Source organism: Bactrocera neohumeralis, chromosome 3 (genome assembly GCF_024586455.1).
Source record: "Bactrocera neohumeralis isolate Rockhampton chromosome 3, APGP_CSIRO_Bneo_wtdbg2-racon-allhic-juicebox.fasta_v2, whole genome shotgun sequence".
Classification (NCBI taxonomy): domain Eukaryota; kingdom Metazoa; phylum Arthropoda; class Insecta; order Diptera; family Tephritidae; genus Bactrocera; species Bactrocera neohumeralis.
Window position 1 is genome coordinate 67,680,347 of NC_065920.1, and position 13,190 is coordinate 67,693,536.

The 13,190-nt window shown below is 36.1% G+C and overlaps 1 protein-coding gene across 6 annotated transcripts in view; it reads left to right on the forward strand.

Moving 5' to 3' along the window:
• The first annotated feature begins 802 nt into the window (after positions 1-802).
• The window catches only part of LOC126752056 (E3 ubiquitin-protein ligase lubel), a 28,671-nt gene continuing 16,283 nt past the window's right edge, over positions 803-13,190 (forward strand). For 5 of the 6 annotated variants that reach the window (XM_050462595.1, XM_050462598.1, XM_050462597.1 and 2 more), the window contains exons 1-4: positions 803-1,956; positions 11,056-11,156; positions 11,229-11,433; positions 11,497-11,633. In XM_050462595.1, coding sequence (XP_050318552.1) covers positions 11,082-11,156; positions 11,229-11,433; positions 11,497-11,633 — 417 coding nt within the window. In that variant the 5' untranslated portion in view covers positions 803-1,956; positions 11,056-11,081. The remainder of the gene's footprint in view (positions 1,957-11,055; positions 11,157-11,228; positions 11,434-11,496; positions 11,634-13,190) is intronic. The other variant, XM_050462596.1, reaches the window with a different exon arrangement.

Consider the following 13,190-nt stretch of genomic DNA (forward strand, 5'->3'; position numbering starts at 1 on the left):
AACAATTTTAAATATTAAAGATTCAAAAACTTGCATAAGTTTCTTGTGAAAGAAGAGTTGTCTAAACTAGCTTGCAGAAGTTGGAACAATAGCGAAACATTAACAAAATATGAGCTAGTTTTCTTCTTTATTGGCGTAGACATCGCTTAGGAGGTTATAGCTAGTAAGAGCTAGATGTAGCTATATATTAGGAATTGGTCACACTTCAAAGCTTAGAAAACGATCTAACAACAGACGGATTATTATACACACCAAACATTTTTCGATGAGATCCAAGCTAGTTGAGGTGCTCCTCAACGAAACTATATTAATTCTATCAATAAGAATTGACTTGTTCTATGAGCAGAAGACCAGTTTCATGATCCAAAATAGAGCAGAGCACTAGTTTCATGAACCTAAATGAGTATTTGGTAATATCATATTAGTTCTCTTACAACAACTACACAAATCTTGACTGAAAGAGCAGCCGAACCACGACAGAGTCCAAATTCCGCTCGCATCAAGCAATTGTAACAACAAATACAAAACCGCCGACAACGCCAACTAGAACGGATATAACATACAGACCGGCTGCTATGGCTGTTGGCCAATGGACCAGCCATGGTCGTTCAGTTGACAAACACAACGTGAGCGAATTTTCAATTTTCCGGCTACGCTGCGGTATTGCTCATCCTCACCGACACCCAAACGACAACCATTTGAAATACAATAAAAAGAATATAAAGAAATTGTGAGCATTAAAATTTTTGGGGGAAACATCGCATGCGAAAACCGACAATACATTCAGTTTGTGAGTGGAAGAACGACGATCGAGACGACGATCAACGAGATCAAGTGAAAAACCAGAAATCGACCAGCCGCCGAGCAAACGGAAGCAGACGACAAACGCGCCGCAGTGCCTTGCTTGCTTGCTAGAAACGCGCGTTATGTAAGCGTTTGACATTGTTTCGCCACTTTGGCTGCCAAATAATTGCAGTTGTGCCGATTAAGATCGACTAAAATATCTTTAGTTTAATAAAAATTTTCGCCAGTGAAAAAGTGCTGTAATTAAAAGTTAATGAAACGCGTGCGTGTAACGGTAATAAAAGTTGTTGAAAATTGTGACAAAACTAACGGAAAAAAGTTGGTGGAAAAATTTATTTTTGGAAAGTGTTGACACACGCACCACAGCGCCGTCTTACATACGCATATAAGTATATACATATATATAAATAGCTACGGAATATCCGTATATACATATATTAAATATATAAACATATATATACATATGTACTCAACTCAACTATAGCAACTTATATGAAGTGTTGTGTATGTGCATTCGCTTGTCAATCAGCATTGCAGCACGTTTTGGAACACTCCATACACACATACACACACACGAGGCGTATATAGTCAATCACACACGCATACATATGTGTGTGTATGTAAGTGCAGTGTAGTGCAAGACTTGCAAGTGAACTTAATAAATTCTGCATTTTGTGTGCAATTGTTGGTGTTGGAAAAGCGAAAACTTCATGCAACGCATTTGAAATCGTGAAATTTTTTTTTAAAAATAGCACAGAAAATTTTCAAAAATAACACAGAGCAGCACCTCCCTGGGCTGGCTGTTTGGCTGCTTGGCTATCTGGCTGGCTCGCTGGCTGACTAACTTAACTTGCACATCTTGTTCATATTTTGGGAATTAGTGTGGCAAATAAACACACAGACGCACACACACGCGTATAAGCAAAGCTAAACTACACAAATACAACAACAAGCAAACAGATACTGGCAACTCTAAATGTGTATTGCCTGTCAACGAATTTGTGTGTATTTTGATTAATTAGTGTATGTGTGTGTGTATTGGTGCGCGTTGCTTGATTAAAACACGACAACAACAAGCATAAATTGCATTTTGGCGAGGAAGCAAACAAAAATTTGTTAAGACAACTAAGGAAGTAGCGGCACAAATAGCGGGTAAGTGGTTGCCGGGTGTAAAGCTTTACACTACCTGATTTAGCTAGGCGTCTAATATACTATACATATTTATATCGTCACCTAAAATTCAAAATAATGTAAAATCACTTTTCATAAGTTTACAGGCGAAGAAAAAACGATATATTGGAAAACACTCATACTGAAACAAAACTTGAGTTTTGGTTATAAAATGGTTACATACTAGTTACATATTGGTTATATATTAGTTACATATTGGTTATAAAATGGTTATATATTAGTTACATATTGGTTATAAAATGGTTATGTATCGGTTATATCTGACAACGGAAACTGAAAATTTTATGCTACCTACATATATGTACATGTAGGTATGACGTAGTGAATCATAAGCAATAAAAAACTCAATTTCGATTTTTTATGATACGTTATTTTACGTTTTAAGTGACGATATGTATTATACAAAATACATATGCATATATTGCCGTATATATTGCTAAATATGCACATTATTGTTATTAGTGCGCTAAATTTAAATATATTTGGCTACCTTCATAACGTTGTCAGCAGCTGTTAATTGACTTCCTCAGCACAAAATTAAGATTTTGTCATTGATGGCCAATACGCCGCTATATGGCGCTCACATTTAATTGAGTTATATTGCCTATATAAACTGTTCATACATACATATGTCTGTATATATGAAATTTGGTAAAGAATTTCTTGTCTTTCTTACATTAGAATTTTTTTCGTTAGAAAATGTGATAAATAGCTGAAAATAAATAGAAAATATTAGGGTTGGTCAATTTGTGAAGAAATGATTTTGGAAGATGAAAGAATAAATAAATTGTTGTTAATTTTAACATACCTATTCATTCATCTCCAGATTGATTTTTAGCGTTAATATTTTGCTTTTATTTTAGGTTCTTTTAAAGTTGCTAACTTTTTCATACAGAAAAATATTTTGTAAAATTCAAGAAAAACAAGAATAATTTAACTTTGGCTGCACCGAAGCTAATACACCTTTCACAGGTGCATTTCTTTTAGTGCCTATGTGTTCAGTTTATACGGAAGCTATATGCTATAGTAATCCGATGTGAACAACTTTTTTTGGAGATTATATTATTACCTTAAGCAGTAATCCATGTCAAAGTTTGTGAACATACCACGTCAAATTCGAAAGTTTTCCATACAAGCCCTTGCTTCCGATCGTTCAGTTTTTATGGCAGCTATATGCTATAGTCTGCCGATCTGAACAATTTCTCCCGATATAACATTATTTCTATAAACAATAACTCATACTAAATTTCCTGAAGATATATCGTCAACTGAGGAAGTTTCCCATGCAAGTATTTGATTCCGAACATTCAGTTTGTATGGCAGCTATATGCTATACTTAACCGATCTGAACAATTTCTTTGGAGATTACTTTGTTGCCTTAGAAAATAATCCATACCAAATTTCGTGAAGATACATTGTCAAATGTGAAAGTTTTCCATATAAGAACTTGTTTCCGTTCAGTTTGTATGGCAGCTATATGTTATAGTGGTCCGATATCGGCAGTTCCGACAAATGACCAGCTTCTTGAAGAGAAAATGACGTTTGCAAAATTTCAAAACGATATCTTAAAAACTGAGGGACTAGTTCGTATAGATACAGACAGACGGATAGACGGACGGACAGACGGACATGGCTAAATCGACTCAGCTCAACATATTGATCATTTATATATATACATTATAGGGTTTCCGAAGCTTCCTTCATGGTGTTACAAACTTCGTGACAAAGTTAAAATACTCTGTTCAGGGTATATTATGCCTTTTCCAATGTATCATGCCTTGCTCTAGACATTTCCTGCAGTCATCTCCTTCTGTCAGATACATCTTGCGGGCGTCTGTCCCCACTAGTGACTAATTAGTATTCCCATTATGTACCTACAGTCTCTTCTATCGAGTACCAATAAGAATTTTGTGTACTTCCGATATACCGTTTTTGCACATTACTTCTGCAGTTTTAGTTTGATTTTCTTCACCATGCTTCTGTCGAGATCGTCGTACGGACAATGCATGGATTTCCCAATATTGATCACGTATTCGGATGTTAGCCATACAATCATGGCAATCTCATCCATTATTTCAATGGCCTCGATGGCTTTGTAGCCTAGCACCCAGTAGAAGTAAGTTTGCTTTCTTCTGCCAACACTTTTCACTGCTACCCTGCTTCCCATGACACTTCTGGCCGATATGCGGTACGAGGTTAGTGCCTTGATTACTGCTTCTCTGGCTACGTAGATGTTGACTCTGGAAATGCCTGCAGGTGTATTTGAGGCCAGCTTCGCGGCTTGCGCGTAGCTAACATACCTTTACGTCAGCTTCAAATATTAAAGTAATGCTTTAGATAAAAATCCATGCTAAATTTTGGGTAGGTATCTTGTCAAATAAAAAAATGTTTCTCTTAAAAACTGGATTCTCATAGTACAGTTTGTATGGCAGCTATGTATGTGCTATAGTCCTTCGATCTAGAAAATTTTTTCAGATATTATAGTAATGCTTTGGGCAAGAAATGATGATGTGACGTTCGCAAATTTTCAAAGTGATATCTCTAAAACGGATATTGCTAAATCAACTCCGCTTGTTATGCTAAAAATTAATTTTCTACTGTGAGCAAAAAATAATAAGATTTTGTTCTTAATTTTAAAATTCTTAATTTATTCTGCAAACTCTATGCCGTCCACTTCAAGTAATTCCCAATGCCCCACTACTCTTGTGCCAACGTTTTTTCCAATTCTCGAAACAGTTATTGAATTCACTTAGCAAAATAAACTATAATGCGCGTAGCGATTCACGTTTAAGGTCTTCAGTTGACTCAAAACGGTTTCCCTGCTGAATAGTCAGAAGTCACATGGAGCTAAATCAAGCCAATATGGTAGTTGCAGCTCGACATTGGTTGAAAATTTGACGAAAAACTCACGAAGAATCAATACAGTATGCGAAGTGGCATTATCGTAGTGCAAAACCCAAGAGTGGCCGGGCCATAATTCCGTCCTCTTTTTACGAATAGCTTCGGACAAAGACTCATAACACTGAATAGTATTCCTTGTTGTCTGTTTGGCCGGTCGGAAGGAATTCGGAGTGCACCTTACCTAGATAATCGGAGAAAACTGTCAACATAATCTTGATTTTTGACCTGCTTTGATGTGGTTTACTCGGCTTCGGCTCACTTTTGCCACGATATTCGGCCGATTGATCATCTGTTTCCGGGTATAAACATAGATCCAAGACTTATCACCAGTAATAATACATTTCATGACATTCTGGTAGTCGGAAAGCATTATTCCACTGACATTAAGGCGACACTGTTTTTTGAAAAAATTTAGTTAATTTGGTACCAATCGTGCATTCACTTTTTTTAGGCCTAAATGATCTTTCAAAATTGTTTTCACTGGTCCTTCCGATATTCCAATGATGCCAGTAAGATCTCTCACTGAATATGTTCGATTCTCAAACACTAATTCCTTTGTCTTACGACGTGGTTCGACGTCAACGCGTTCTCGACTCTCGATTTTTTGTTATTAATGACATAAACGTGGATGTTGTTCGACTTTGGCTTTGTAACACAGCTCTTTTCTTAATATACCATTTTCTTGACATATAACCATTAAAGTCAGCAATCAGTAGGACTATCCTTAATTACTATATCAATTATGAGCGCGATCTGTCCACCAGTTTGTGAACAGCAGCTGCTTAAATCGGTACACCTCAGTATTGCGTTGCGATTTTTACAATGGATAAAAATACCGAAAAAGGAGTTTGTCTCAAATTTTGCATTTCTAACCAAATGTGCGGAATTGTTAGGAACGTTAGGTAAGGCTTACGGTGATTTAGTTTTATCAAAAACACAAGCCTACGAGTGGTACAAAGCCTTCAAAGACAGTCGAGAGATCGTTGAAAAGATGCCTCGTTCTGGACGACCTTCGACCTCTTCAACTGATGAAAATATATAAAAGTGAGGGGTATGATGCTTGAAAATCTTCAGGCAAGTATAGGAGAGATGGCAAGAGAGCTCGAAATCTGTATCGACTCCGTTCGAATGATTTTGCTGTATATTTCGCATTGTAACTGCCAATGAGACATGGGTTTATGAGTTTGAAATGCAAATAAGTCAACAATCATCGGAATGGAGGGAAAAAATGAGCCGGAGTCGAAACCAAAAAAAAAATCAAGGTGGTGCTCATTGTTTTTTTTTTTTTTTGATATTTGTGGTTTTGTGCATCATAAATTTGTTTCGGAGAGACATACGGTCAATAAGTAGTTCTATTTGGACGTATAGAGGTGTTTGCGAGAGAACATCCTTCGAAAAAGACCGGAATTGTGAAATAGCAGTTCATGGATTTTAGACTATGATAATGCATCATCGCATCGAACCACGATTTTGACCGAATTTAAAACCAAAAACGCAATGAATACCACCGATCAACCACCGTATTCATCAGATTTATCACCGTGTGATTTGTTCTTGTTCCCCAAACTGAGATTGCCCCTCCGTGGAACCTGTTTCTAGCTGTGTATTTATATAATATATATTTAACGTCATCAAAATTTACACTCACATTCACGTATTTATACAAACCGCAATAAAAGTCATATAAAAATAAATATGAACACCTTCGAATATTTCTTGCAAATTATATTTTGAGAGATCAGACGATTGATCGCATTTGTTAATTTGCGTCACAAACGTTTCGAAATAGTAGCGTGCCACAAATATTTGTGTGTGTATGTATGTATGTATGTTTATATGCTTTCATACTATGTATTTATAGACGTTCTCTATTGTCTCTGCCACTTTTGTTTATAGTGTTGTGGTAGTGAAGTTATGTTTTTGGTCCACACATTAAATTCCTTTCAATGCATATGTTGAGAGATGTACACATAATCGCAAGAGCAATGACCACTTTCTAAAACATGAAATAACAAACAAAATAAAAATCGAATTCAGTCATTTGTATAATTGTTTCGCAAGTAATTCATAATGAAATGTGTTGGCAAATATTTCATCGATAAGGATTTGAAGTCAAATAGAGTAAAAATGATTCGAAAAACTACTACTGTGGCCAAAAAATAGTAAGATTTTTTAAATTAAAATTTTGCGCAAAACTTCATTAGTTGAAATATTCTTTTTCTAAGTTGACGTGACTTTCAGTAAAATATGTGCAAAATGCCACATCAAAATAATCATTAGTGTTAGTATACGCTTCTGTTGCTGAAGTTCGTGAAGTGCATTCGGCGATTTTTACGATGAGTGAAATTATTCAACAAAGAAGTTCCATTAAATTTTGTACTTGGAATCAAATTTTCGAAACTTTCAGATTGTGTTGGAAAAAACCGGCGATGATAATTTTTTTGTCGCGAGGGTTCCACGGAGTGTTTTTGATTGGCACAAATTATTCAAAGAAGGTCGAGAACATGCTGACGACAAACCACGTCCAGCATGGCCATCAACATCAACTGATGATCAACACACCCATAAAATAAAGGAATTGGTGCACGAAAATCAACGATTAACAATCAGAGATCTTACTAGCATCGTTGGAATATCGGAAGAATAATTTTGAAAAATTATTTGGGCCTAAGAAAAGTGAAAGTACGATTTGTTCCGAAATCACCCAATTTTTTCGAAAAACAGTGTCGCGTTAACGTCTGTGAAACACAGCTTTCCGACTACCAGGATATCAGGAAACGTATTATAATATTAATCAATATATCGTGGAAAATGTTAGCCAAAGCCGAAAAAACCACATCAAAGTAGGTCAAAATGAAGTTATGTTGACAGTTTTTTTTTTTCGATTATCGAGGTATGGTGCACTCCGAACTCCTTTTGATTGCACAAATTGTCAACAAGGAATACTACATGAGTATTATTTGCCATTTGCACGAAGGTATTCGTAAAAAGATGCCGAAATTATGAGCCGACAACTCTTGGTTTTTGCAGCAATTTAAGACATTAAACATGAAAAGGACTTGATTTTGATCGGTCAGTTTGTATGACAGATATATCGGATATTGGCGATTACAAGAAATGGGCAGCTTCATGAGGAGAAGCGGACTTATACAAATTATTCGCTCGATATCTGAAATACTGAGAGACCAGTCCGCGTTTTTACCACACAGATAGACCGAACAGTGTTATAAACTTAGTGGTAAACTGTTCAGGGTATAAAAAAGGAATTCCTCGAAAAATTCTCAAGAAGTTCGCCGAATTTTTCGTTGCAATTTACTGCTCTGAGTTACGCTTAGAATTCCTTATTAGTATCAATAAAATTTCAAATGGTTTTAAAGGATTTTATATAAATTTAAAGTAGGTTACTGAATAACGACCTTTGTGGCCACTATCACATCGCGGGTTCTTAAGAAAGTTTTTCACAACCTTTAAATCCTGTGTACTCGAAATATAAATTTTACTCGAACTATAAAAGAAAAAGAAAATTGTATGTTCTTCAATACGAACCATTATTATTGTTATTAAATTTTCTATATACTTGTTAAAAGCTGCGGCTGGAATGGTCTTCAGTGCCTTCCACAAATGGCTTTTAAAGACTTCAATTGACTAATGGCGGGTTCCTCGAAAGGATTTTTCGGTAAAAGTCACAAGGAGTCAAGGCTGGCGAATACACTGGCTGAGCGATAGCATTTCGTGTTTGCCCAAAAAGTCAGTCACACTCACTTTTAAGAAGAATTGTTTCACGTAGACGCCGCCAAAGAACCGAAATGTATTCGTTATTAACCCTTTGACTCTGTGGAATGAATTCATTGTGAATCACACTACGGTAATCAGTCAAAGAAACCGATGAGCATCATTTTGATATTTGACTTATTTTGTTGTGTTTTTTTTTCGATTTCTCGTCATTTTTAGAGATTAATCGCTAGATTGTTGTACAGTTTCGACGTCATTTTCTTAAACCCATGTCTTGTCAACAGTTATAATGGGTTTGAAGAATGTAGGGTCCTCAGCTACGATGTCAAGCATCATTTTTGCGACATCTACTCGACCTCATATCCAAGACATTAACCAAAATGTTCAAATCGATAAGAGATGTTTAGATACTCTGCTATCTCTCTGATGCCAAGACGACGATTTTCAAGCAAAGTTTCTTCAACTTTTCTGATATTATTGTCATCAACAGAGATGGACGACTCGCATGTGGCAAGTTTTCGATGGCTTTATGACCGTCAATAAATGCTTTGTGCCACTCAAAGCCTTTTGTTGGTGATAAAGAAAATTCCCCAAAAAACTTCTGCACCGATTCCGTAGCGGTGATTCCATTCGAAACACGAAATTTTTGGCAAACATGTTGTTTAATTTTTTTCCATGGCAAAAATCGCCGGACAAACTTACACGCACTAACTGTTATATGGATATTAAACTTCACGAACATAAAAAAATTAAAGGAAAAATCTGTTGTGATTGCAGCTTCTCCACGTCGAACCTTCTTTGTATTTGTTGACGTGCGTTATTTGGTGCACATAGGTGGGTTCATATCTTCGCTGCAACAAGATAGTGGTCCGAGTCAATGTTATGACCTCGGAGCGTACGCGCGTCTAAATCACTACAGACGTGTTTTCCGTCTATCACAACATGATGGCTTCTCGATCCGGTAACAGCCAGGTAGCTTGATGAATTTTCTATGCTGGAGTCTAGTACTATTTTGGCCCGGGCGAAGTCGATCAGCCTCAACACATTTGGGGATGTTTCATATTGGGGATGAGTTTACAGACCGTTTTGCCAAAAATACCCCTTTTGCTCACCTTGTATTAAAGTTTGCTTCGCTCCAAGCGCTCATAGAAGACATTTTTGGCCATATCGTCGTACTCTTCCGTCGGGGCATGGACGCGAATCAGCGATATGTTGAAGAACTTCGCTTTGATTCGGATTATGGTTAGATGTTCGTATTCCGGATTTTCTCTCCCACCACGAACTCCAAACCGAATTTGGATTCCTTCATATAGCGATTGTAGTAAATGCCACAAGGACCTACTCGTTTCAGCCCTTGTTCCGTCCATCGCACTTCTTGGATGGCGGTAATGTCGACCTTTACTCTTACGAGAACTTCAATGAGTTTGGCAGCGGCATCCTTCCAATTAAGGGATCGGACTTTTCAGATGCATGCCCTAAAATCGTAATCCTTAATGCGTTTGTTGTGATAGTCATCAAGAGGGGGGTCTCTCATCCGAGGCTGTTGACCACTAATGATGTTTTTTTTACGTGACGGGTCACAAATCCAGCGCACAAACTTGGATAGGGATGTTTGGCCTTCTCACGTTAGCTCGCCTTCAAACGGATGTTTTTCTGGCTACTCAGAGGATACTTTTTTTAAGACCGGAAGTCGTGGTCGCTTGAGCCATATGTAAAAGAATCGTTTTTGGCCACTCTCAAGTGATTGGCGCTCAGAGAACTTTCCTCACTGGTATGAAGTTATACATGTGATTCAGTCCTCCAACAGACATCACTTACTGAAAAATATAGAGTTATGCTCTCTTGAATTGAATTAAAGAGTAGTTGGAGCCCTTTCGTTTTCTCATAACTTTGCTCAAAGCACGTAATCTCCAAAGTGGCAACTGCTAAGGATCAGTTATGGCTAGTTCTATTTTAGTTTTTTCTTTATCAGAATTCCCTTCTAACTGATTCCAGCCAGCTTGAACAAGTAGTTCACGGAAAAAATTCGTATTATAATACTTTTTGAGAAAACGATATTTTACGAGAAAAAAAATCAAAATGGACGCACCACTTGTTTGCACTTAAAGCAAATTATGTCAGCGCTACAAAGTTGCCTGGCTATAAACCACACATAAATATAAATGTATGTATACACGCACTTATGAAGCGATACTAGATATGCCATGGAACTTCATAAGCATCCAGCAGCACATTAAAATTGTGTCCAAAACTTTTACGATCAGATATAAAAGTTATTTTTAATTATATAGAACAATTTGACAACAACACAACAGATGCAAATGTTGTATGTTGTATGCTGCGCTACACCCTATTGCATCCTATATATATATATGTATGTATGTATTAAAGATGAACTCATGAAATTGTTTGCGCATCTATTTTCAGACAGTTTGACTCGACTAGATAGAAATATGGCGACGCATTCGAACGCGAACACTTTTTCAACCAAACTAAATCGTAATGTCTTGACTATGCCAAAATGGGTGGTACGTAACTATAATTATTCTGAACATATTCCAATTATTATTTTATATTTTTATGTGCCATATATTTTAAAGACGGAAACCCACGATCGCATCGGCCCGAAACCACCACCGCCACCATCACCCACGACGTCGGAAAATACCCTCAAAGTGCCAGTATTGCCACCGAAAACAAAAAATCTACCCGAGCCCGATTACGAAGTTATCGAGTTCTCTGGCCAGCAATACTCGAATGAAGTTCTCAAAGCGGGCAGTCGTTCGAAAACTCCAAGCACACCAGGTACCCAGAAAACTCATATCATTTTAAGTATTGCTTTATTGATTTTGGCTTGACTTCTTACAGATGCAAAACTGAAATGTACGCTCTGCGGTTCGCATAATCCCTGGGTCACATGTGAGGAGTGCGCACAGCAGATCTTTTGCGCTTCATGTGACGATATGTTTCATAAGCATCCCAAGAGGCGTACGCACGTGCGAAAGGTTGGTATATACTATATATCTAAGTGAAAAGAAATTGTAGATTCTTCGAAGTTTTGATAAAAGTTGTCAGCACCTTCTTGTACTTCGTTATAATTCTCTCCAATGTTGTTGTGTTTTTATCCGACGTATGAAAGTATAGAATATTTTTATTCGCTATCGAATGACTTTTAGAAGAAATTACCGAGAAAACCTTAGACGGAGATCAAAGTATTCTTGCATGTACTTTTCTAAACAAGAATTCAAACGAGGAGTAGTGTTATATAGATGGTAGACTTAGATGTTTCGTAATGGGATCTAAGATCTACTTTAGGAAATCAGCAATTGTAAGGAATCTTTAAAAATTTACATAAATGTTGTGAGTATTTTCCAGCAGTGAAAACAAGCAAGTCCAATAGAATGTATCTTTTATTTTGATCTTTATAACTATCTTTATCGATTTTTTAGAATTCGATTAAGTTTTTTCGAATGAAATCGTATACCTCAAGGTCAAATCAAATCGATTCGGTTATGTCGTTCTGAATATCATGTAAATCTTCGATATCTCAAAGGTCTATTGAACTAAAAAGCCAAAACCCATCTATAAACTCTGGTATTTGATTATACTTGTATTATAATCTGTGGAAAAGTATTAGAACCTGACGGGTAGTTTTACAGCCAATAACTACCTGTAGTCACTTTTTCTGTAAATATATTATTTAGTTACATAAAGGACTGGAGAAAAATGCTGGGGGATCTCTAGAACTTGTATAACCGATAATGACCTATAGTTTTCCCTTTGATATTTTCATAAAGAAAGACACAACAATTAAGGTTAAAATCATTCAAAGTAAGCCAGTCGATATTCTTCAAATAATTTTCGATAGAACCTCAGTGTCTCTCAGGAAATTGCAACGCCAAAATGTTCTCTGGTTTCCCTAAAGTATTTTTCGTTTTGATTTCACAACAATCAAAAATGTCTCGAGTTTTGGTGCAAAATTTTGAAATTATGCTCATTGAGAATAAAGATTTTTTCAAAAAAAATTGTGTGTTCATCCTTGAGCAAACTGTTCGACCGGTAGCGTGAAATCGAAAGTGTTTAAGTGATCTGTTTCCATTGATGAGTTCAAGGGCAACAAGTCTTCGTCCTCATGATGACTGCCAAAAATACAAACATCATCAAGTGAAGCCCATTTGGGTTCGCAAATCTTCTATAATATCTTTAAAAAAATTTCGTTTAGTTCAACATGAGCTCACTAGGGAACATTCAGTCAGAGATGCCTACTCTTTATCTACAAAATTTGAAAAATGTGATATTTTGCATGATTATAGATTATAGATTATAGATTATAGATTATAGATTATAGATTATAGATTATAGATTATAGATTATAGATTATAGATTATAGATTATAGATTATAGATTATAGATTATAGATTATAGATTATAGATTATAGATTATAGATTATAGATTATAGATTATAGATTATAGATTATAGATTATAGATTATAGATTATAGATTATAGATTATAGATTATAGATTATAGATTATAGATTATAGATTATAGATTATAGATTA